The following is a 24,407-nucleotide window of genomic DNA, read 5'->3' on the forward strand; positions in this document are numbered from 1 at the left end:
ACAAATAAACCTAATCAAGAAAGAAATAAGATAAAAATAAAGTACAAGATAAATAAAATACAAAATAAATAAGGAGAATAGAGAATATATTTTATCACTCCCCCTCAAGCTGGGGAATGGATATCAACCATCCCTAGCTTTCACACCAAGTCTTCAAACCGTTTAGGGGGCTGCCCTTTGGTCAAACAATCAGCCAGTTGTTCTTCCGAAGACACATACGGAATGCAAATTAATCCGGCTTCCAATTTTTCCTTAATAAAATGTTTATCTATCTCCACATGTTTGGTGCGATCATGCTGCACAGGATCATGTGCTATACTTATAGCTAACATATTATAACAACACAATTTGATTGGCCCATGGCTGAAAATCCTCAAATCTTCCAAAATAATTTGCAACCATAGCAACTCACATAGGCCCATTGCTAGTGCCCAAAATTCGGCTTCCGCACTTGATCGCGCTACTACCCCTTGCTTTTTACTCCTCCAAGAAACCAAATTTCCACCTAAGAAGACACAATAACCTGTGGTAGAACGTCTATCAACCAAAGACCCTCCATAGTCGGCATCAGTGTATCCTGTGATATCCAAATCTATCCCAACTTTAAATAAGATTCCTTTACCTGGAGTTGTCTTTAAATAACACAGAACTCGTCATACAGCTTGCATATGATCTTCTGTAGGACAATGCATGAACTGACTAACCAAACTTACTGCGAAGGCAATATTTGGTCTGGTGTGAGATAAGTAGATTAGTCTGCCGACCAATTGTTGATACCTCCCTTTATCCACCGGTTAACCTTGATCACATAGTTTAACATTAAATTCCACCAGAGTACTTGCACCTTTGCCACCTAGCAAACCTGTCTCATGCAATAGATCAAGAATATATTTTCTTTGGGATAAGAAGATACCTGCTTTAGAATAAGCTACCTCTATACCAAAAAAATACTTCAAAATGCCAAGATGTTTAATTTCAAAAGTCTTGGACAGATTATCCTTAAGTTGTACCTGCTCCTCACAGTCATTTCCAGTAACAATAATATCATCCACATAAACCAAAAGAGTTGTTACCCTTCCCTCACAAGAATGCTTAAAGAAAAGAGTATGATCACCCCTACTTTGAGAATAACCCATATGCCTCATGGCTTTAGAAAAACGATCAAACTAGGCCCGAGAAGATTGTTTAAGGCCATAAAGAGCTTTTTTTAATTTACATACTTGTTCGGTCAACCCTTTATCAAAGCTGGGAGGAGGTTCCATGAACACCTCTTCCTCTAAATCTCCATGCAAAAAGGCATTCTTTACATCAAATTGGTGCAACTTCCAGCCATAGTGCGCTACCAGGGCTAATAGGATACGCATAGTTGACATTTTGGTTACCGGAGCAAAAGTTTCTAGGTAATCAATACCATAAGTTTGTGTGTATTCCTTAGCAACTAGCCTTGCCTTATACCTTTCTAGGGACCCATCTGCATTATATTTGAGGTTAAAAACCCATCGACAGCCTACGGGCTTGACTCCCTTTGGCTTAGGGACAATGTCCCATGTCTGATTTTTTTCTAAGGCCCTCATCTCCTCCTGCATTGCTTGAACCCAATTCTGATCTTGGAAAGCCTCATTAACTGTCTTAGGAATAGGAATTGTGTCTAAGGAAGTCAGAAAAGCCTTATGATTTGGAGATAAGCGGTGATAGGACATAATACATATAATTGGCCAAAGGGTGTTGGGTGCAACTTCTGCTCCCTTTGCGAAGGGCAATTGGTAAATCAAGGTCATTAGAAATTGATGCAAGTAGTGAATTAGATGTGGCAGAATTGGGCTGAGAATTAGAGGGACAACAACGTGAGGTTTCATTACCTAGATCAGGAGAGGAAACTGGTGCTGGAAGAGGTTCTGGAATGGGCTGTTGTTGTGTTCTCTTAAATACATAGGGAGATCCTTTGAATCGAATTGGAGTGGATGGCAGTTGTTCTTCTGGAGGTTCTAGTTGGTTTTGTTCATCTAAGGAAGAGTTAGATGGAGCATGAATCTGCAAATCATGAGAGGTTTCCAAAATGGGGAGATCATTATTTATATTAGCCCAAGATATATGTGTATCTTGAATATTAGCACTAGGAGGACCAAAGAATGATTGATTTTCAACAAATGTAACATCTTTGGTCACATAAAATTTTCTAGTAGCAGGGTGATAACACTTATACCCTTTTTGAGTGGGCGAATAACCAAGAAACACACATTTGAGGGCTCGAGGGTCCAGTTTATCCCTATGATGTTTGGATACATGAACAAAAGCAACACAACCAAAGACTCTCAAAGGAAGAGGAGTATGAGAAAACACTGTTGGAAAATAGGTGGACAAGCATTGAATTGGGCTTTGGTGTTTTAGAAGAGTAGAAGGAACTCGGTTAATTAGATAGGCAGCAGTCAAAACTGCCTCCCCCCAGAAAAACTTAGAGACAGAATGATGTAGTAAGAGAGCTCTAGTAACATTGAGCAAATGTCTCATTTTTCTTTCTGCTACACCATTCTGTTGAGTATCAACACATGAAGACTCGTGAATTATACCTTCTTGCTGGAAGAAGTTATGCAAGTGATGATTGAAGTAGTCTCTTGCATTATCAGTTTGAAATTTTTTAATTTGAGACCCAAATCGAGTAGATATCATCTTATAGAAAATAGGCTAGATAGAACTAATAGTAGCCTTATTCTTTAAGAGATAAACCCAAGTTGTTCTTGTACAATCATCAATAAAGGTAATAAACCATCTAGCCCCAGACTGCATAGTACTAATGGCAGGGTGCCCTAAACGACAATGTTGAAGCCAAAAATCATGAATTGAAAACAGTTGGTTGAATAGGAATCAAAGAAGCTGAAGCTGGCTGAGAAGAGTAAGCTGAAGGTATCTCTCCCTTAAGATTAGCACTGCATGTCTTCAGAAAATACAACCCATTCCATTCCTCACCAACTCCAATCCTCTTCCCTGTGTCTAGAGCCTGAAATTCACATTTGTTTGGGAAAAAGACAACGCAACAATTTAGATCCTTGGTTAGCTTATGAATAGAAATCAAGTTGCTAGAAAGATTTGGGACATGAAGAACATGTTGCATAGGCAATGAGAAATTAAGATTTACATTACCATGTCCGGCTATAGGAATTGTATTACCATTGGCCACCGTTATCTTTTTGGAGCTACTTAGTGGGGTATAGGAATCGAAGACATTTATATCAAAGGCCATATGATCAGTAGCCCCCAAATCCAGAATCCATAGATTATTCCTAATAGTATGTGAGGTAATACTAGATTCAGAATTCAAGCAAATACCTGTTTGGGCCATGGAACAAGAACCACCTTGAATAGTCTTTAGGAAGCTTTTAAGCTTGCTTATTTCTTCAGCATTAAGCTGTTCAGTCATGATAGATGAATCAGTTATAACTGAGTCTGTTTTCTCCAATGCAGTCTCTTCCTCTTTGGCAGCTTGATAGGCTTGAACTTGCTGTCGAGGTTAAAAATTCTGAAGATTCTTCATTCCTCCTACCTTATTCAGTACTGCTTCTTTCCCATGGAGTCTAAAATAGGTCTCCCTGGTATGCCTGGGTTTCTTACAAAAAAAAACACCATAAACCATCTTTATTTTGAGCTTTAGGATTAAAAACATTCCCACCTTGTTGTGACCTAAACCGAGAAGCATCTTTCTTGTTAGTTGCCATTGCAGATCCCTCAAGCGAAGTCTCATTTAACATAGCAATTCTCCTATACTCCTCATTACGAACAATAGCAAAGACTTCATTTAAAGAAGGAATTTTGTCTTTTCCTAGGACCTACACCCTTACTTGATCAAAATCAGCATTAAGGCCTGCTAAAAATTCAACTACCCTATCTCTTTCAAATATTGCAGTTGTGGTGGCTGCATCTTCACTACATTTCATCTTGATATCTTGATAATGATCCAACTCAAGCCAATATCCATTCATTTTATTATAGTAATTGGTGATAGTTAGAGAACCCTGTTTAGTACCACTTATTTTCATCTTGATATCAAAAATAACCGAGGCATCTTGCACTTTAGAATAAGTACGCTTTGCAGTATCCCAAATCTCCTTAGCCGTAGACAAGAACATGTAATTTTTACTTACCTCAGGGTGCATTAAGCCCCACAGCCAAGACATTATCAAGGAATCCTCTACTTCCCATGCAGCAAAATTAGGGTCTTTAGCATCTGGACTAGGCTCGGTCAAATGGGCCATCTTTCCTCTTCCTTTCAAGAAAGTCCGCACAAGCTGCGCCCATTGTAAGTAATTCCTTCCATCAAGCCTATAAGATTGATGTAACCCTGGAAGGTCACTGTTAGACAAACTCCCCATTGGCATGTCAAATGAAGCACCGTTCTTTGTCTCAGAAGTGTCTGCCATGGTGAAGACTCAGCAACAGTATCAGTAGAAAGAAAAAATAAGACAGCAACAGGCAGTTTGACACTAGCAACGGAAGAAGCAAACTGACAGCAACGGAAGCACTCAGCAACGGAAGATTTTGACACCAGGGATGGGCAAGAAAGATGCTGGCGAGCAAATCTAGAGTAGCCGGAGGCGAAAGGGTTGCAGACGCTCCTTCACGCGCTGGCGCGTGAAGTCAGAAGCGAACTAACAGCGGCGCGTGGGGGCGCGTGTGGACTCCGATGGTGGTGGTTCTCCAGTGATCAGCCGATCTGATGACGGCGAACCCAATAGTAGTGGCGGTGCTAGAAGGAGGTGGCCGGACAAAGGCGTTTTGTCATGAACAGTGACGGTGATGTGAATAGTGACTGTGCAATGAAGGCACTTGAAGCTGTGCAATGAAAGCACTAGGGTTTATTGTATCAGCCTATTAACATGGCTCTGATACCATGTAGAAAAAGGATGAAGGGAAGCGGGTATTCTCGTATATTTTATTGATACGAATGAAAAATATTTATACAAGAGTTTCCTAAGAATTCTCCAAAGAATTCTCCTAGATTTTAGAGATTACATTCCTATTTTATAGGACAAGATTACAATAAAAAAAAATACAAATAAACCTAATCAAGAATGAAATAAGATAAAAATGAAGTACAAGATAGATAAGGAGAATAGAGAATATATTTTATCATATATAAATCTTTTTGCTTATTATGGGTGTCTCAATCAAGCATCTCAACAATTATATAGCTTCTAGTGTTCACCTACCAAGCACGAAACCAAATTGATTTTCGGGCACCTTGGTTTCTATGAATAGCAGACCCCGCATAGTGGGATTACTTGATATATTTTTCTCACTGTTTTACATGTTACCATTATATGTGACTCATATTTATATGGTAATCCAAGCATTTTATAACAGTAACAGTCAAAAGTGGTTCTTCCTTCTCTGTTGGTGCAGGAGATGAAGAGACAGCGTGATGAGAAAAGGTCCAATTTTCACTTGTGTATTTATTTACTTTACATCTTAAAATCAATGTGTTCTCATCTTGAAACGTCCTTACCAGAAGTGCATATGAGTACATGATAACAAGATATAGAGAAAAGGGGAGGATGAGAAGCAATAAAGGAGAAAGTTTTTCTTCTCAGCAAGTGCAAGCAGCTTACGATGAGTATGATGAAGAGGCAACCTTATTCATGTTCCGTTTGAAATCTCTGAAGCAAGGACAGTTAAGGAGTCTTCTTACACAGGCAACTCGGCACCATGCTGCTCAGGTTGTCTTTTCTTAGTAGTTTGTGTTGGACATCATTACTTGTTGATCATTCTATGCCATACTTTCTTACACACTTGAAAACAGATCTGCTTCTTTAGAAAGGGCCTCAAATCTCTAGAGAAAGTTGAGCCATATGTCAAATTGGTTGCCAAACAGCAACACATTGATTACCAGTTCCCTGGACTTGAAGATGATGATGGTGAAAATGATGATAGTGACAACAATGACAATGATGATGAAGATGGAAGCTATAGTGTGCATGATTATTTTGGGTTGAGCTTTGACCATGGACGAAATGAGCAGGGGCAAAAAGTTCCTACATCAAGAGACTCAATGGAGGTGAGAACAATTGTTGTTACATTGAGAAAGAATATTATGTTAGGATTGTAGAGGAGTGAAAAGCGAGAATTATAAAATCCCAAACCATTTTGGTTAGGGAAGCCAAATAGTGAAGGAATTGGAATTAAAAACATGAGCAATGTACTTGAGTACAATTTATGGTTTCTATATCATGCCATTATATCCTCATTATATTCTTCTATTCAACATGTGTTCCTTCTGTTATTAAATTATTCAATTGATTACCCATTTTATGTAAAGCTTAGAACTTCATAAGATCGGTGAACAGAACCCCAATTTGTTTAAAGAAAAAATATATATATTGTCAACCTTCAAATTTACCTGAGCTGGGAGTTTTAAATTTGGCATTGTGTGTTTATGACTTGACAAATTACTGCCAAAAACATGATAAAAGTCTTAGGAGAATTTTCAGTATGCCGCTTTAGTGGCTGTAATTCCGTACATGTCATGAAAGATGTGCTTGATGGCATAGTAGTGCTGGTATCCCTATGCTTTAAAATATTTTTATGACAATTTGACTATGTGCTAGGTGCTTGTGTAAAGTTTGTAATTGAAGGATGATGTTGATTACACGAAGATAGAAGCATATAAAAGACACCATTATTTGCCAATGCACAATAACACTTTGGACTGCAAACAAACTAAAAGATTCCCAAATTACATGAGGCACTTTTGTATCAGGTGTATCATCTAATCTACTTGATTTAGCTTCAACTACTGAAAGTGTTACATTCTAGCGCAATTCTGTTCAATATTATGTCTTATTAATATATAACCGCAGTCTGTACAATCTGCAGTTTGATTATCTGACTTTACATTTCCACGAGTTGATACAGTTAATGCATCAATGGATAAACATTAACATATAAAAGAACCTGAAATCTTATTTGGTTTTCTATGAATAAGGTGTCCTTTTTGTGTGTATGGACATTCAGATATTTATGAATTGTTTTGGGATGTAGTAAGGGTGTTGATTAACCACCAGGCTAGGAGAGCTGAGCTCTCAGGAACCTAGCCTTCTGAAGTGGAAATTTCTTCCTTCTGGGCCACCAGCTTATGCCTTCAGGAATGGAGATGATTTCTGATGCATGTTGGTGGTTTCCTGGGATGGCTCTTCTAGCCTCATCTCAATACATATGAAAATGAGGAGATGCAATACCTTGTTCTGTTCAGTATGTGTGTCTAATACATAATATGATCTACATTGAAATAATGTCCACCTTTTACCCATTAATATGTGGCTTTATTGAATTCATGCCTTTTCAAATTCCTCCTCCAATTTCTAATTTCTGAATCTCTGTCCAGTTATGGATAAAGTTTTCTCCTTGTACTTTTGATATTTCATTATAACTTTTCAGCTTTATCTTTTTAAATAAATTTATCTGCTGTTCTATTGCCAGACTGCTGAATACCTCTGTCTCCCTTTGCATATTTGCAGGAAAGTTTAGATAGAAATCCTGGTCGGAATTCCTTTGCCAACGGCAGAGATCAAAAGACAAGCAGCCAATCAGAGCCACTTCCTGCTGAGAAGGAATTTGATCCTGCTGAAAGATTCAGACAAATAAGGCCATTAGCATCACGGAAATCTCATTCTTACGTACTCCCTACACCAGTTGAACGGAAGAGTCCAGTTTCTATGGTGCCAAATACTCAAGTTTCTCAAGCAAGAAGGGCAAGTTCTGTTGATGCAGTTGGTTTCTATCATTCATCTCCCTTGGAACGGGAAAAGAATACAAATGCTTTGGGCAATGAGAATTTTTCTGGTCCTAACATCCATAGTCCACCAACTGTACTCAGAGAGAGCGACAGTTTTACTCCATTGACCTCCTTAACCCCGCCTTTGGTTGAGGATCTCTCATCTCAGCGGGTGGATTTAAGTACTGTATTTGATGCTAAAAAAATCAGAAGACAAGCTTTTTCTGGTCCATTGACAAGTAAGGCATCACTTAATAAGCCAGGTGTATCTGCCTCTACCCCTCTCATCTCAAGAGGACCATCTAATCTGTTGTCTGGACCTCGAATGCCTCAGCCTTTGACGTCTCCAAAATTATCCCCAAGTGCTTCTCCTACTTTTGTGGCATCCCCTAAAATAAGTGAGCTTCATCAGCTTCCAAGACCCCCAACCAATTCGGCATCCTACATGGCTGGAAGAGCTTCAAACAAAGTTGGTCATTCAGGGCCCTTGGTGTCCATAGGTCATGAAGTACCTGCTGCAAATAAGTTGGCACCCAATGTGGTGACTTTGCTGCCAACACCTCCATTGACAATCTCTCGTAGTTTCTCTACACCCTCCAGAGGAACAAAAGGAACTACTTCACTTGTGTCCTTGCCATTAGGAGCATCCCTTGCTCCAAAGAGATCTGAAGATATTGCTTCACCTCCTCTGACACCAATTTCCTTTCCAAGCACCCACCCTGGACCGACTGCTTAATAGAACTTAAAGGTAACTAAATATTTGTTTTAGGTGCTGTAGGCTTAGGCTGTTTTAGTGTTTTTAAACTAGTATGTAGAATCTGTTAACAACCCATAGACACGTCGATGCAAAAAACCAGATAAGATCCCCTCCCTGTTTTTGTAGCCTAGGGTTCTTTTCTGATAGCACGTTCCACTACAGCAGTGTTGACTCTTTTCATGCACAGGTGAGGACTGAAATTTTGTAGGATACTCAGAATTTAGTTATCTTTTTCACTTGTCACCTATTTACTGGCAAAATAGATTGCTACATGAGAACTCTGCCTATTTGTAGCTATTACTTTTCATGTTATCTTCTTGATGTCATTTCTTGCTTTTGTTATATCAAAATGGAAAACATGCCAATCTCATTTGCTAATATGAGCATTTTTACAGGAGAAGAAAATTTTGCCTTTTCCGTATCCAAGTTTTAGGATTTGCATGTTTGACGTCTTGTTTTTTTTAGTAAATAAGATTTTGTTTTCTATTGCAGCAAATCAAAGGTAGTTAGAAGAGCTTTTAGTTAAATGCTTACTACAAGCTTATTACAAATTGTTAAAAACTTTAGAAGGGAATTAACTCTTGGATTTTCTGTAATGATTTATATCCTGCAGAAAATCTTGGAGTGAAGGGAGGACCTAACGACTTACATCCAGGAGTTAAAAATCGCTTCTAAATTTGTTCACAATTCTTAACAAAGTTTAAATAATAAATGGTAAGGTTGCCCGACTGGAAAATCGTGGATTTGAATTGTGAGACAGCCTCTTTTCAAAGTAAAAGTAAGCTTGAGTACAAAAAGGTCCCTCCCCCCACCCTAATAAAGTGAGAAGTCTCATGCATTGGGCATGTTTTATTTCTGTTTCCCCAACTTTATTTTAGTTGGTCATTCTTTAATTACTTCTTACTGATCCTCTGTTCTAATAGACAGCAATATTAATTTGCTTTAATCAAAATTTCTGGAGATTATGCTGTTATTCCACTTTAAATTGTTACGTGTTTATTTCAGCAGACTAATGAATATTCCATCTATTGTGTTATTCAATATGTAACCTCTAAAATCTGACAAAAACATATTTTTTTCTGAAATGGTGGCAGGCGCAGGTTGATCTTTCAGTAAATATTTTTAGTTTCTCCAACTCATTTGGTGGCAGTCAAAGATGAGGCGCTCATTATTACCTACAGATGCAGGTATGTAAATATAACATCAATTTTGTTCGACTGTGGCTACCTTTGCAGGTTGAGCTTTTTATCCCAATGAGAGCAAAGTTTGAAGCATTCGAATACTGCCATGTCTTCCATGAGATGATGGATTTTATACAAATTTTGTGCCTTTTTTTTCACCTTCTGGTTTACTGTAATATCTTGAAGAAATTGCTGCATGTGGAATAGTAGATTCTCAAGAGCACCTTCCAGTTTTGCCCACTCTTTTATGCTAGTATTATAACCTTCTTGTATTAGATATAATGCAACTTTTGCACCTCCATTAGTGGCAAAATATGTGTACATCTGTGCATTACTACATTCAAAAACCTTGGGTGGAATTGGGGTCTTCCACACTTGGTCATCACATGAGAAACTCTAAAAAAAAAAAAAAAAAAAGAGCACTGCCAGCAAGCTTCCTTTGCCAAACCTCATTTGCAGCCTCCGACATCGTACCTCACAAATCCCATAAGCTCTGGTCCTTCTAATTTGGGGTTGTTCTTGAAACTGCATCCAAACATAAAAATAAAAAATAAAAAAAAAAACTGAATCTTGAAACAAACCAGTAGAAGAGACGATGTGAAACTGTTTTGAAACAGAAGTCCAAATGATAAGAGTCACCTTTCTTCAGTGAATTTGGAGAAGGAGCCTGAGGTTGGAATTGTACCACACAAATCATTGTTTGACACATCACTGGGAAGAAACAAATGCTATATAAATTTGAAGTTGACGAAGAAATCTTAGGCATACAAAAGAGACAGTGTGTAACAGTTACAAGATCTTGAGGCTGCCAAGCTTCGTCAGTTCTCTGGGTATTCTTCCTGTAAGCCTGTTCCCGTTCAAACGCCTGCATTTCACAATTCCTTGTACGTTTGATATTTGATGACAAAAAATAAAAAAAAGAAAGGAAGAAAGAAACAATTCATCATTTTATCTCTTGAATTTCAGTTATTAAATATATCTAATTTCCATGATTTTGTATAATTTCATAAGAGCATAATTTCTCTGTACTTTTAATTTGAAACAAATTATGAACAAATTTATTAGATTCAGTGAAGTTCTTCAAACAATAATTTGACACAAAGATCATGTGTTAACTTTGTGTTTATATGTATATACATACACAAACTGGTTAAGAGAACATTTACAAAAGGCCCAGTTTTAATAGCCAGGGTAAAACTGTGCTTTTGTAATTGGTATCAACAGAATTGAGGCTTGTTTGTGGAAGTAGTGTTTTTGTTTTTTGGTTAGGTAAATGGGAACTTCCCAACTTTCGCAAAGCAAGGAGCCTCGAAGGTGCTCATTTTAGTTTAAAGAAAACCATTGTTGTATGATGCAATATTCTTGGCCATTAGAGGATAATTGTGTGTGAAGTTCTGTGCTATAGATGGAGTTTGTGCAAACTATGTGAGATATTATATAGTTTCTGCCAAGTAACATGCACACTACTGATGAGTTATGAGAGTGAAACTAAGTGTGTGTGTGTGTGTGTGTGTGATGAAGAAGCTGAAGAAGAGAACGAATGAACAGAGAAGGTAGAAGAAAAGAGGTGAATTGCTTACAGAAATCTGAGGTTAGAGAGGGTGGAAAGCGATGGAGGAATTGTGCCAGTGAGGTTGTTGTGGTAAAGATCCAAGCTCACAAGGCTATTCAGTGCTCCCAGCTCTTCTGGGATTGGCCCCTCCAAGTTGTTCATGTACAGTTCCCTGTTACCAATTCATCAACAAATATATTTTCAATTCCACTGCAGCGAAGGATTCAATGATTTTTACAGTAGCGGTTAGGTTACCTTAAAGCAATTTTCATCTTTTATTCGAGCTTGATATATAGGAGAAATTTCTTGTAACACTAGAAAGATTTAAGGGGATAACTAAAAATCGGGACCTATGTATTTATTGATGATAAGGATAATGGACCAACTGCCCCATTAATGGGGTTGTTGGGGTTTGTCACAATTCATAAATGTTTGATCAATTCAGGACTACTTGTGTGTTTAATGCTGCTACCTGCAGTAACTAATTAAGATGGTTGATGGAAATAAGTGGCTGAATGCCCTTGATTAGGACTCAGATAAAGTTTGTAGCTTTTTAGACCAAGCTACTTGTATATCAAGAGGTATATCTTAGATTACACTTGCACACAAATGATTAAAATACTGTTTGAGTAAGAGATATTTTAATCATGTGTCTTACCGTTTTGTCTTAATGCCTTGTTAAGAAATATTTTTATCATTTTAACTATATTATATAATTGAAGACCTACAAATAGCATTTTCCTTTTTCTAAGTACTCACAGATACTGAAGCCGGTGAAGCTTCCCCAACTCAGGCACAAGTCTCCCTGATAGCTTAGCATTTCCAAGGTCACTGCATGCATACATGTCACACTCCATTCATTCATCACCACTTTATAAATTCGCACCGTTAATGGCCAACGGCGAGAGACAGAAACACTTACAGGCGGGTGACCCGGCCGTCGCCGTCGCAGGTAACGTGGAACCAAGTGCAGGGATCCACCAAAGTGGGGTCCCAGCTCTGGAGGACGTTGTCTGGATCCTTCACTGCTCTTCTTACCGCGTAGAGAGCATCTCCTGCGCAACCATTGCCGGCGTAAAAAGGGGCGGAGAAGAAGAAGATGATAATGATGGTGATGAAGAAGAAATAGATGACGATGATAACATACATATATGTATACACACACTGAAGCAGTTACGAGCAAAGAAAAGGGATAGTGTGATTACCTTCTAGATTTGCTGTTGCCAATGGCGATGATAGGAGAAGAAGACAAAGATGAAACATAGTGTTCCAGATCGACATTTTGAGACCCTTGAAAGTTGCAGTTGGAACTCTTAAAACCTAGGCCACTGAAGAGTTTTAAGATTTGCAGTCACAGAGAGAGAGAGAGAGAGAGAGAGAGAGAGAGAGAGAGAGAGAGAGAAGGGACTGTTTCTTTAATGGAAGAAGGGGCAGGGAATCCAAAAGCTTTGTTGGGGAATTTATAGAGCCCACAAAAAGGACTCCTCATCAATACAAGTTAAAGTTAGAGATCTCTGCCTTAATTTTTTTAAAAGAAAAATAAGGCTATAATACTATTCCCTTACTCGAAGCCACCTTTTAAGGAGATGAGAAAACAAAAAGACAAGAAGAAAACAAAAACAACGAGGGAATATAATAATGTCTTAACACTTATGATAACCGGCTAAGTTTAAATTAAGAAAATTAAATATTATATGTTATTAAAAATAAGTCCATGAAGTACACAATTAGGGACTCTCATAGTTATGGATTTTTTTTCTTTTAGTTTGTACTTAATGTTATTTATTTAGACTCAAAAATCAAATGTGCATGTTTATAAACAGCATCAGCATTACTCATTTAATTTACAAATTATGTATCATCCTAATATATATGTTACAAATTAATTTGTCTGCTTACGTTAAAAATAAAATATAAAATTTGAAACAATGTTTCATGTTGATGGTTAGAGTTTTAGTTATTTGTTGAAATAATATTAGGTATTATTATGGTGATTGAAATAATATTAATTGTTAATTATTGAGTGTTAACATCTAAAACAAATATATATGCACCTCTTATACATACACGTACCGGACTCGCACTCCGCCTAAGCCCCAAGCCCCCTTTGTTGCACCTTTTAAGAATTATGATTGAGAGAGAGCTGTATATCAGGTCACCATATATAATGTTTTGTGGCCGTCAATGTTCTACATTTGACAGATTGAAGCATTTTTGTTTGTTTATGTTGGAGTGATTTGAGCCGGTGACAATGGCCAACGCTTTTAAAAAAAAAGTGAATCTCAAAAACCCAAATCTTATGAGCACAAGCAGATGGAGATTGCCGCTCTAAGAAATCAATCAATATATATGATCAAAGTGGAAGGATAATGATAATGATAATAATAATAATAATATTGCAGCCAGCAGTAGATCTGTTGCCATGTGATCAGACTCGTCTTTTAAGGTTCATGCAATTGTGGCCATCTGTCCATTGACTCCCTTCCCTCCCCCCCCTCTCTCTCTCTCTCATATTAATGAATATATGTGTGTATAAATATATATATATATATAAAGGAAGATGGTGGCCGGTGGGACATGGAAACAGCTTTAATTAGATGGAGATCGATCCGTGGAGGTGCAGGTGGAGGTGGAGGTGGAGGGGATGGAATGGGATGGCACTGCGCCTTAAAAGAAGTGAGTAATTGAATTCTTCTTCTTCGTTCTCCTTCTTCTTCTACACTTTTACAAGCATAAGAGAGGAAAGATGGTGAAAAAGTAGTGTGTCAAAACAATCACGATCCATGCTCTTCTTCAACCACAAAAGTCTTCCTACAATATGGACCATTAAATAATGGGTGTATAATTATCCAAATTGAATTTCTTTCTTTCTTTCTTAAAGACACAAAGCATTATTATTCAATGCTTGTGCATGTTTGACCATTGACCTTGTTAAAGAGAGTTGTGCCTTCCAACTCCCCAAACAGTACTGGAGATAATATATATATTCCTCCATTATCAATTAAACTCATTTACTGTCTATTATCTATTATTATTATTATTATTATGCTAGTTTGGTTCAATCTCAGCACAGATTCTCAATTCTTTAAATTTAACATTTTCTAAGTAAATAGAAGAAAAATTATTATAAAACTATTGTAATCTTATACTTATTCATTCTGTCTCCATCTTTTGGGAATATATATATATGGAGTTTGCATTATATGTTAAATCAGTAAGATGAACTTTTTGTTACCAAATGATGATGCTGTCGCAAAAGTGTTATTGATCAAATTGGAAAGGGATTTGGATTGGGAGAGGGATGAGGAGGAGCATGATAGTTGTGGGGGTGGGTCAAAAAGGGTCTCTTCTTTTTGGTTCAAATCAAATGAAATAATTCATTCAGTCTGATGGATCCATAATGTTCACAGCAAACAAAGCGACCAACTTCTGGCCCCTCTCCCCCCCTTTCTTACTCCCTCCCCCGCCAAATTTGAATTCAATCTTGTATTTGGACGACTGTCAAATCTGTCATCAAAAGCAACGTCCGACGTCCCTTCCATCGTGGGTTACTTCTTCTTTGCACCTTCGTTATTTCTCAGTCAACTCCATGCATGCATGGCGACAGCTTGTCATGCATAATCTTTGTGAAAATTTCATATAAAAAGCTTTATTTGCATAGATACAGTGATGGAAAATAATGATATGAAAATTAGATTAATTCTAAGATACTAAAGGGGTATCAGTACCTGCTTCCTCAGGTTTTTTCTTTCTTTTTTTCTTACCGAAACTCTGTTTGAATTGCATCACCCCTCCTTAGAGGACCGGCTCAAGGCCCTAACCATCACTAATTTAGGGGCCCAACCCTTTAATGAAAAATGAAAAATTTATTAATTTTATTTTGGCAATAAAATTAAAATAAATATTTATTAAGTTGAAGGGGCTGGGACTAGGCAATTGTCTCACCAACCTATCCCTTCAGCCGACCTGTTTCTTAGCATTGTACATACCCATGGCCCGTCCTAGTTACACTATACCCCTAAGATACAACTAGGAACTATCCTTGGAAGCCCACCAAAATTGATGTTCTTATAAAAATTTACTGCATAAAATACTATCACAAATGATATGTTTCCTTTGAAAATAGAATTGGAATTTAGAAAGAAAACTAACAAGAATGTGGGAGAATAGACAGAACAATAGGGAGAACAGATATAAATAAGGGAGGAAATATGGCATAAAGTAGGGAAAATCTTAGAGAAATGAGAAAAAAATAGGCAAAATTGAGGGAAAATAAAGAGATTTCAATAATTTTTCTGATAATTCATATATTATGCCTCGGTAGTATCGATTTATCTTTATATATATTAGATATTTACAAATTTTACGTGGCAATTATCATTCTTTCATTATGAATAACTGCTCCTAAATCACTCCCACTACCTCTCCATTTCATATATGTTATTTAACTATTCTAAATCATAACTGTAAATAATAACTAAATAAAGATATAACAATTGAAATAAAAAATAATTTCCTGATTCTAGAGGTTGTGACATTCCCTTTGCCATAAAAGATTTCTTGTCTCCAAGAAATCATAATAACTCTTGCCACTATTTCTTCATTCAATCCTACAGTTACTATCTGACTTTTACTTTGTCTTTTCTTATTTCTTTCTCTTTTCTTTTGTCTTTTTTTTTTTTTTCTCCTTCTTAAGTTTATCTTATGAATGAAAGAGGAAACATCATCTCTTTGTTTAGTAGGTATTTGAGGCTTTCTTAAAGTACCTACTTTACTTTCCTTTGCTAAAACCAACACCATAAACTAGTCTACAACATTCGGAATGACAACAAAACTGTCATATTGTTCAAGATTAAAAACATTCAAAATAGTAGCCAAATATTCTCCTGTTAGAATTATCTTAATCTCCTTGATATTTTTGAGATGGTCATCTTAATCAATATCTTCTTTAGAAATTTCTCTTTTTAAGGAATCAGATTATTCCTCTAAATCTACTTTCTAAACATCCTTGACCTTATTGTTTGTATTTGGAAAATGAATTTCACTGTCAATATCATCATTGTTATTGCTGACATCATTCATTTTAGTAGTTTTTGAATCAAAATCCTCTTTTTTCTCAAAATCAGAAGTAATTAAAGAGTCATTTCTCAGCCCAAAGAATAATTCCGTTAGAAGACTAATCTGATACCTTTTGACCATCATGGTCATGAGTTCATCCAACTTTTTATTAGATTCTTTCTTGAATACTTTCTCCAACGACTAAATTCTCTCAAAAGTATTTTCGGCCATATGCAGAGTTCAAATTCTTCGAAATTCACTTTGGATCACACTACTATAATAACCATCTTGTTATGATCGAAATCAATTGCTATGAACCCTAAATCATAGTCAAAAAACCTCTACTCTAATACCAAATTTCATGACCTTAACCCTAACTTATTCTTTAAAGATAGAATTGGAATTGAGGGAAAAAATTGACAAAAATGTGAGAGAACAGACAAAAATAAGGGGGGTAAATCCTATAAAAAGTAGGGAAAATCGAGAAAAATAGGAGAAAAAATAAACAAAATTGATGAGAATAGAGAGATTTTAATAATCTTTTTGATAATTCATACATAATACCTCGAGAGTGTCGATTTAGCTTTATATATAAGCTATCTACAAATTTTATAAGCCAGTTATCACTCTTTCATTACCAATAACTATTCACAAATCACTTCCACTACCTCCCCACTATTCCATACCTCTTACTTAACTTTCTTAGAACATAACTATAAATAAAAATATAACTACTAAAATAAAAAATAACTTCCTAATTTGAGGGATTATGACGTGCTAAGACCTGCAAGGATTCAGTGCACTGATCGACAATCCTACAGGCCCAATGGGCCCAATACGGCCCAACTGTTAGCATGGCCAACATTGACAACACTAAAGTCCAATAATGAATTTTTTATGAAATTTTTCTATATTTCTTCATAAACCCGGGACATTTATATTATTCAAGTGTACTTTTAACGAGGGCTGAGCCGTAATGGGACTGAGAAGTCAAAAATTTGAATTACAAAAGTAGTATTTTAACAAAAGGAAATAATTAAGACTGGTATACAAAAACAAACCCTTTTCCATCCCTGCAAATCAGGGAATCCCGCCATACAGCCGGAAGTTTCACTTTCTATAGAAGAAAAAAATGATAAAAGAGGAAAAAACTGCAAGGTTGATGAAGTTATAAAATTAAAAAAGAAAAAAGAAAAGCACAAGCTACTGCACTGCTAAAAGATGAAGTGATATCTCTCTTAGCTTGTTTAGTACCTTAACATTGTGAAGTATCCAGTAGCGGACTCATCATATCACCTTCTCTTATTATTGTCACCATTGACAAGTTTTCTCCTCTCCAATTTCATGGATCTCATCATCTTTCCTCTCCAAGAGCAGTAGCTATGCACCGGGACGGGAATGGCCTCCAGACCCATCAGCTTGGCCACCACCCCTGGTTTGCACCAGACCACGTTTTCTCCTGCAAATATTGGTAGAAAACCAGCCTCATCCTCGACCCCAATGCTGCTGCAGCAAATTGAGCTTCTTCCACCGGTGCTGATGCGCGGGAGATCTCTGAATGACCGGTACATGGCATCCTTCCCGTCCGCAGAGAACCTCGGCGGGTACTGATTCAACGCGCTTCTCGCAGACCGTAGAATGTCAGAAGTGCTCAGGCATGACATCCGGCGAGGCGCTTCATCCACCCAATCTAGCTTCGCTTTCCCGGCCATCTTCTCGAACTCCAGCTCCAATAGCATCTCCTCTATCTCCAGAGGTGCCGGCGTTTCACCTGAGGTTGCATTATGATCGGAGTCGACACCTTCTCCATTGTCAGCGCTGTGTTGTTCGAGAGTAGAGGCGGCATGGCCGGCCCCGGGGCTGGAGCTTCTAAACCATTTCCTCATCTTGGCTCCCAAAGAGTTTTTGAGGAGAAGCAAGGATAAGGTCTTCATGGCTGAACACTACCCAGAGGAATAGGGGGTGGTTGATGGCTTAAGGGAAAAGAAAACGAGAGTTCATTCATCAATGCAGCAGAAGAGAGGGTGGCACAGGAGACATTATGGAAATTAAGTGGGGTGGATGGGAGCTCTAAAACTTCTTGCTGGATTGGATGGCTTAATAACACTCTCTCGTCCTTCTAAGTTCTCCAATCCTGCACGCATTCTGATTTCTGATTCAGGCAGAGAGCACTTTTAGAACAAATTCCTTGGCAACGATTGAATCTTTCTATATTTGAATTGCTATAAGATTGACACAGATTAGTACCAAAAGCATGCATCAAGTTTTAACTCTAGTCAAAGCAGCTGCAAGCTTCAAAATAACAAACAACAAATTAGAGCATACGTACTCATGAACTATAAGATTGACAACACAACTAGCTAGCATATGATTTCTAATTATGCCAGCAAGCTGGTGGATAGGTTCCTCATCAACTGCATTGGTTAATAGTTAGTTATATCAATCGATCAGACTCATGTTTACATTTAATCACACAACACCCACCCATTCATTGAGGCGAGACAGTTCATTGATGCCTGGCCAGCAGCCACCAACAATTTCCAAAGTCAATAAAACTGAAGGAACAGCACCAATCAAACATGAATGCCTACGCCACCGAAAGGAGTCTTGTCAGATGGTCCGCGTTGCCCTTATAACTAGTTCTTTGTCAACTTCCCGGCTGGAGTAAGAATGTACTCACCAATTATCACTCTTAAGTAGTTTATATCATTTTTAAATTCCTTTCCTCTACTAAGGGCACAAAGGTTAGGTCAACCAATATGCTAATAGATACGCAAATCCACTGCATCAAAGTACTTACTTCCATTAGTTGTGGATATTTTCAGTTTTACATGCAACATGGTAGATGCATTCAATCACATGTCAATGTAAGAGCTCCCACAACATTAGATCTGCTACGTCTCTACCATTCAAAACACCGGGGGGGAGGAAGGTCAGGGTGGGCGCCCGGGGGGGGAGACTAAAATTACTTGAACCTACCTTCGCCATGAATATATGATAAGTCAAATTACCCAAGAGTCAAAACATATTCTAAAATGATAGCCGATTCCAAACTGATAATTTCGCCTGTTTGTGTCTGCAGAGGAGTTGCTGGAGCCTGCAGCTCATCTCCTGTCATTTACTACGTTTCATGTTAACTAAATGGGAATATAAAATGCCATGTTGCGGAGAGAAGGTATACCATTGAAGTTATTGCTAATCACTACAAACAGAAGGCTATTCAATTTTACATTTTAGGTGAGAGAAGATAGGAATATATACAGGAAGATAGGTAAGGAGGAACAAATTTCCTAATTGAAAAAGTCATTTATAAGGCATTTATGAGGGATTCAACTATCTGGAGCTTCAGTAGCCTTCACAAATCGACCCTTTACTCGCTTCCTGGTGTCTGCTCTTGCTTTCCTTGACTCATATCGAATGTGCTTATCATATCTAATTACCAAATAATAGAAAGGAGTTAAAACATTGTGATTTTTGCACTGGTTTACTTCAACATAAACAAGTCAAAATGGAATCGTGGGACTATGTACCTCCGGGTCTTCTTCTTTTCTTTGTAGCGCATCATGGCATTACCTCTGTTTCTTGCAAGCACCTCCGTATCAGCCTTCGCTACTGAGGCTGTTCTTCTGGTCTCACCTCCCACCAGAACAGTGTGTTGTGTAAATTCGATATCTTGCGACACACTATAGCATTTTGATCTATCAAAAGCTGAACCTGATGATGGTCTTGCTATAGGTAGATTGTTGCTCTCTGATGTTGCAGGGCCCTGACTTGCTGTGGCATTATTTGGGTTATTCTGCATTGTTGAAAACATGAATACTTTCTGGCCAGTAAAATGAGATGGAAAAGAGCTTGCAAAATGCACACACAAATCAAATCAGACGAACATCTAGGAACTCCTATTGATCAAACCAGTTAATGGTGTTGGGTCTGGGAAACAAATGCTTCATGTTACCATTTGGGCACAAAATAATTTAATCTTATTAACAGTTACTTAATATTATATTATAATAATCAAGTATAGATATCTCCAGAATGGCAACTGTTCAGGAATAACATGACAAAAAATTGATCAATTGCTCTTTGCATCTTATCAGTTGCCTAATACCATGTGATAGTAATCAAGTAAGGGTATCTCTACTTGTAGTACAGTAGTCCTGTATTGATGTCTCCGGATATTCAAAATGGCAATGGTTCAGGCACAATGTGACCAAAAATTGTTCAATTACTCTTTGGACCTTTCACTAAGGTTGCCAATAATAATTGACCATTTATATATGCTTCTAAGAGGACAGTGTTCCACAATTGTAGTCAATATACCTCTCTAGTCCAAATTTATGCAGTATAAACTAAACAGTTGCTGTCATTTTGGATTGCTGACTCCTTAAAAAATGATATGGGAAAAGAAGGGGAAGAGGGAAGAGGTACTCCGGGCAACTAAAGGATTCACACTGGAAGAAAAAAATATGTTGTAACAAATCCCAGGAGCAAAAACAATAGACTGTTAAACAAACTCTTGAAATATCAGATAATAGCAGTTAAAAAAAGCCTTACATTGAATGCTGCAGCATCCTCACGAGTCATAGAGAAATTCACCCCATAGATTTCTCCCAAACCCTTAACAGTTTCCAAGGATGCTTCTTTCTGTAGTTCACCATAACTTTTCATCATAAATCCTCCTAAATCATTTGCAGCATAATCCACTTCCAATAGATTGGAATCTTCAAGACGCTTCAACTGCCCTAAGTTGAAATCCCAAATCTGTAGAGGTAATCATCAATGAGAATTATTAGAGTGCATTCATCAGAGCTATATATTTCACAACGTGAGAAGTAAAAATAAAATCAGAAAAGAGAAAGCAGGGTGGAGATGAAAGAAACTTTGGCCATAACCTTCATTACTAATGCGTCAAAGCTTATACTAGACTTGCAATTAACAAGGTGCAATGATTTTGAAATCTTGCCCTTTATAGCATTCAAAATCCATTCAGAAGTTAGCCCTTCAGAAGCTAAACTATTTCATTGACATTTGAATGGTGGTTTCCATGCCACAAAACCTGAAAACCTGTAATTACAAGCCACGATCCTTTTAATTCATGTTCCGTGCTTCAAAAACCAAATGGACCTAGAAGTGAGCAATATGATTCTAAGTAACTGCAGTTGATCAGAAGTTGTTTGGACCTCCATCAACCAGAGTATGAAGCGTTCATATGAAGAAAAAGTTTCTTCCATTATGGAGAACCCATTTAACATCATCCAAATTAAGTCACATCTGGAAATGAACAACTAGAAGAGTCCCACTAGCATCACAAAACTGGCTTGTCCAATTAAAAGCCCTTTGAAAGGTCATTAATTCACATGTACAACGAAAATTCTCTCACGATTATAGAAGCAGTACTGTTTAAACAAGAGTTTCTCAACAAAACAAAAAAATGTTAGCTTTTGTCTCCAGAGAACTGGAGAAGTTCATTGATGCACTAAATTTAGTAGTAAACCATCTTAACTGCTCCAAGAATCACAATCCGTTTCGTTCCTTCATCCACAAGAACCACAAAGTCACGCTTCAGGTCTAGTGGTAATGGTGGGATTCCAATCCATCTCATGGATATACATACTCACTCAGATCAGGCAACGGTATGTCACAAGGAAGGCCATTTAAATCTACCCAGAAAGGATTCTTAGCACTCTAGGATGCCTCTACAATTTGCAGTCATTCAAATTCAAGACATTCCTGTATAGCTGTGTAATCTTCTTCCGACCTATGAACTGTCGCCGGGGAATGCAGCCAACCACAAAGCAAAATTTATTTCTCCATGAAAGAACACTTTGGTGCCATTGCCAACTACCACCTGCAGGTGACGAGGCATTATGCAGTGCTAAGAATAGTTTCTGGGTCGATTTGAATGGCCTTCCTTCTGACATACCGTTTCCGGATCCGAATATGTATATATTGATGAGATAGATTGGAATCCCACCATTGATCCCGAGGCACTACTAGACCTGAAACGTGACATTAAGTTCCTGTGGAGGAAGAAAAAAGGGAATGGGTTGTGACTCTTGGTGAACTTCGTCTTTTGTAACATGGTATCGGAACCATGGTTCTTCTAATATAATTTAAGGCCCACGAATATACAGCACACCAGTTGAATAAACAATGAAATAGCTATTGAAACTCCAATATGAGGAAAACGGTTAGTAAATCAAAACCTGAGCGCCCTGGCGGTTGGAATCAATACCCCAAAAACTGTTCCTTTCGGTAATTCGATGGTTATCCTTCAGATCAGAATTTGGCTGCATCATAAGCAGAGAAGTGAAAGGAGCTTCTTCTTGCTGTTCTTCTTGTTGTTGCTGCTGCTGCTGTAATTGTTGCAATAATTGATTCACAGCATCCGAAACCCCATCACACCTCGCCGGTTCCACATTTCCCTGCCAAGCACTCTGAATCGGCGTACTCGGAACCAAATTCTCTTCGCCATTTCCGTCCACGCCGATTGACTCCTTCCTGAACAGCTCCATCAGCTGCTTGAATATCACTTGCTTTTGCTTCCCATAGCTCGGAGTCTGTCTCTTCGCAACCTCGGCGTTCTGACTAGGCACCGTAAAATCCATCCACAAATCGAAAGGAAAGTTCGCGTTCGCGTTCGCGTTCGCGTCCTGGAAGCTCAAAGTCGGGATGGATTGAAGAGGTAACTGAATCTGAGGCTTGGTATTATCACGGAGTTTCAAATCGAAGCCCCAAGCGGCGGCGAGATTGTGCGGGGAGGGGCAACCGGAGAAGGCGTCGAGAGGGAGGCGGTGGTGGGAGGCCGAGACGGAGGAGGCAGCGTGAGCGTCGGCGTCGCAGCGGTGGCAGAGGAGGAGGTTGTCGGTGTCGCAGCGGACGGACACCGGCTCGGAGGCGCAGTTGTGGCAGATCTGGGAGCGGAGGTGCTTACGGGAGAGAGCGTTGGCGGAGTGGACATCGCGGTCGCAGAGCAGGCAGAGCCTGGCCGAGTCCGCTCGGCAATACAGAACCGCGATCCGCTCGTCGCAGGAATCGCAAGTCACCATTCTCTCTCTCTCTCTCTCCAACTCCAATTTGATTTCAAAATCCAGAACCACAACTCTTCTCAGAGTTCTCGATTCAAACAACAACAAAAGCCGATTATATTCTCTCTCTCTTTCTCTCTCTCTCTCTCTCTCTTGAGAGGTCGATAGTGCTCAGCTGACTCACCCCTAGTTATAGTGAAGAAGAAGAGACGGAAGTGTGCGGAGAATTAAATTAAAGTGGTTTAATTTTGGGAAAATGGCAGCGCCAGAGAGAGAGAGAGAGAGAGAGAGAGAGGCATATGTTGCTGTTAGGTGTTGGCCTTGCAAATGCCAAACACATCCCATCCCACCTGCTGTTTGAGTCAAGTTTAATACAGCAAACCCCAGAGACGAGAAAGCCGAGACAGCTGAGCCAACGACCCAAACCCCCAACCCGACCCGACCCGACCTGATATTTATAATATTTTTAGAAAATTACTGATATGATATGACGGCTCTGTCCCCACTCTTCCCAAAATATCTTTGACTCCTTTTGCCTGACCTGGACACCCCCCCCCCCCCACCCCCCAATCTATTCTTCCTTTTTTTTTTTTTGAAGTCGGCGGCACTTGAGAAGCTATCAATCTTTGGAATCTATCCCCCACTTGATTATATACTCCATGATATATCAATGACATATTTTATAAAGCATTTGTTGCCGTTGTTATTATATTAATAATTAATATATTAAGAAGAATAGTAATAAATGGTGTTTTGAGTGTTGGGTTGGAAAATAGAAAGCAAAGAGCCAGAGAAAGAAGCGGTCAAAGATGGTGGTGCAGCGGAAATGGAAGAAGAATATGGAAGCACGTGCTTTGCGAACTAATAATTAGCGGTCAGTGGGAACACATCATCAGAGGGGGTGTTTGCATCCCATCCCCCGCCAACATCAACAAATAAATTGTTTATTAAGACAGACAGCGTTCAGCGTCTAAAATAAAATTAATATATTTTTTAAATTAATATATAAAATAATCAAGATAAAATTAAAAATTATTTTAATATTTTTATCAAATTATTTATTAATTTT

At 38.2% G+C, this 24,407-nt stretch overlaps 4 protein-coding genes across 9 annotated transcripts in view; 1 reads left to right on the forward strand and 3 right to left on the reverse strand.

Annotated features, from left to right (window-relative positions):
* Positions 1-9,918, forward strand: part of LOC127809119 (uncharacterized protein At2g33490-like) — an 80,427-nt gene extending 70,509 nt beyond the window's left edge. For 2 of the 4 annotated variants that reach the window (XM_052347811.1, XM_052347814.1), the window contains exons 6-10: positions 5,395-5,423; positions 5,501-5,708; positions 5,792-6,046; positions 7,506-8,510; positions 9,614-9,918. In XM_052347811.1, coding sequence (XP_052203771.1) covers positions 5,395-5,423; positions 5,501-5,708; positions 5,792-6,046; positions 7,506-8,498 — 1,485 coding nt within the window. In that variant the 3' untranslated portion in view covers positions 8,499-8,510; positions 9,614-9,918. Of the gene's footprint in view, positions 1-5,394; positions 5,424-5,500; positions 5,709-5,791; positions 6,047-7,505; positions 8,511-9,132; positions 9,234-9,613 lie in introns of all 4 variants that reach the window. The other 2 variants (XR_008025076.1, XM_052347812.1) reach the window with 2 other exon arrangements.
* A 35-nt stretch (positions 9,919-9,953) lies between these two features.
* On the reverse strand, positions 9,954-12,748 carry LOC127809120 (leucine-rich repeat protein 1-like). Of its 3 annotated transcripts, XM_052347816.1 has the most exons (8): positions 12,638-12,748; positions 12,458-12,607; positions 12,175-12,307; positions 12,012-12,083; positions 11,281-11,424; positions 10,494-10,565; positions 10,340-10,411; positions 9,955-10,225 (listed from the first exon to the last, which is right to left on the reverse strand). In XM_052347816.1, the coding sequence occupies exons 2-8, from the start codon at positions 12,531-12,533 to the stop codon at positions 10,150-10,152; spliced, it is 645 nt and encodes a 214-aa protein (XP_052203776.1). In that variant the 5' UTR covers positions 12,534-12,607; positions 12,638-12,748; the 3' UTR covers positions 9,955-10,149. The 3 variants fall into 3 exon arrangements, with proteins under 3 accessions (XP_052203777.1, XP_052203776.1, XP_052203775.1); XM_052347815.1 differs by lacking the exon at positions 12,638-12,748 and having other exon boundaries at positions 12,458-12,629; XM_052347817.1 differs by lacking the exons at positions 11,281-11,424; positions 12,638-12,748 and having other exon boundaries at positions 9,954-10,225; positions 12,458-12,629.
* Positions 12,749-17,358: 4,610 nt separating this feature from the next.
* LOC127809122 (uncharacterized) lies at positions 17,359-19,323 on the reverse strand. The gene has a single exon (XM_052347820.1). The coding sequence runs from the start codon at positions 18,242-18,244 to the stop codon at positions 17,603-17,605; it is 642 nt and encodes a 213-aa protein (XP_052203780.1). The 5' UTR covers positions 18,245-19,323; the 3' UTR covers positions 17,359-17,602.
* Positions 19,324-19,472: 149 nt separating this feature from the next.
* On the reverse strand, positions 19,473-23,637 carry LOC127809121 (zinc finger protein CONSTANS-LIKE 14-like). Its single transcript, XM_052347819.1, has 4 exons — positions 22,517-23,637; positions 20,865-21,071; positions 19,841-20,106; positions 19,473-19,742 (listed from the first exon to the last, which is right to left on the reverse strand). The coding sequence occupies exons 1-4, from the start codon at positions 23,357-23,359 to the stop codon at positions 19,640-19,642; spliced, it is 1,419 nt and encodes a 472-aa protein (XP_052203779.1). The 5' UTR covers positions 23,360-23,637; the 3' UTR covers positions 19,473-19,639.
* Between the last annotated feature and the right edge of the window lie 770 nt (positions 23,638-24,407).

The sequence above is a fragment of the Diospyros lotus genome, chromosome 9 (assembly GCF_014633365.1).
Source record: "Diospyros lotus cultivar Yz01 chromosome 9, ASM1463336v1, whole genome shotgun sequence".
Taxonomy (NCBI): domain Eukaryota; kingdom Viridiplantae; phylum Streptophyta; class Magnoliopsida; order Ericales; family Ebenaceae; genus Diospyros; species Diospyros lotus.

What these genes read in the sequence shown, in the direction of transcription:
- LOC127809120 (XM_052347816.1), bottom strand. Translation starts at nt 12,533, where the DNA reads ATGTCGATCTGGAACACTATGTTTCATCTTTGTCTTCTTCTCCTATCA. An exon ending in CTTCACCGGCTTCAGTATCT is followed by an intron (nt 11,425 to 12,011) that starts GTGAGTACTTAG and finishes AATTGGTAACAG; the next exon opens with GGAACTGTACATGAACAACT. An exon ending in CTTGGCAGCCTCAAGATCTT is followed by an intron (nt 10,412 to 10,493) that starts GTAACTGTTACA and finishes GTTTCTTCCCAG; the next exon opens with TGATGTGTCAAACAATGATT.
- LOC127809122 (XM_052347820.1), bottom strand. Translation starts at nt 18,244, where the DNA reads ATGAAGACCTTATCCTTGCTTCTCCTCAAAAACTCTTTGGGAGCCAAG.
- LOC127809121 (XM_052347819.1), bottom strand. Translation starts at nt 23,359, where the DNA reads ATGGTGACTTGCGATTCCTGCGACGAGCGGATCGCGGTTCTGTATTGC. An exon ending in AGGATGCTGCAGCATTCAAT is followed by an intron (nt 20,107 to 20,864) that starts GTAAGGCTTTTT and finishes TCAACAATGCAG; the next exon opens with AATAACCCAAATAATGCCAC. An exon ending in GAAAAGAAGAAGACCCGGAG is followed by an intron (nt 19,743 to 19,840) that starts GTACATAGTCCC and finishes TTTGGTAATTAG; the next exon opens with ATATGATAAGCACATTCGAT.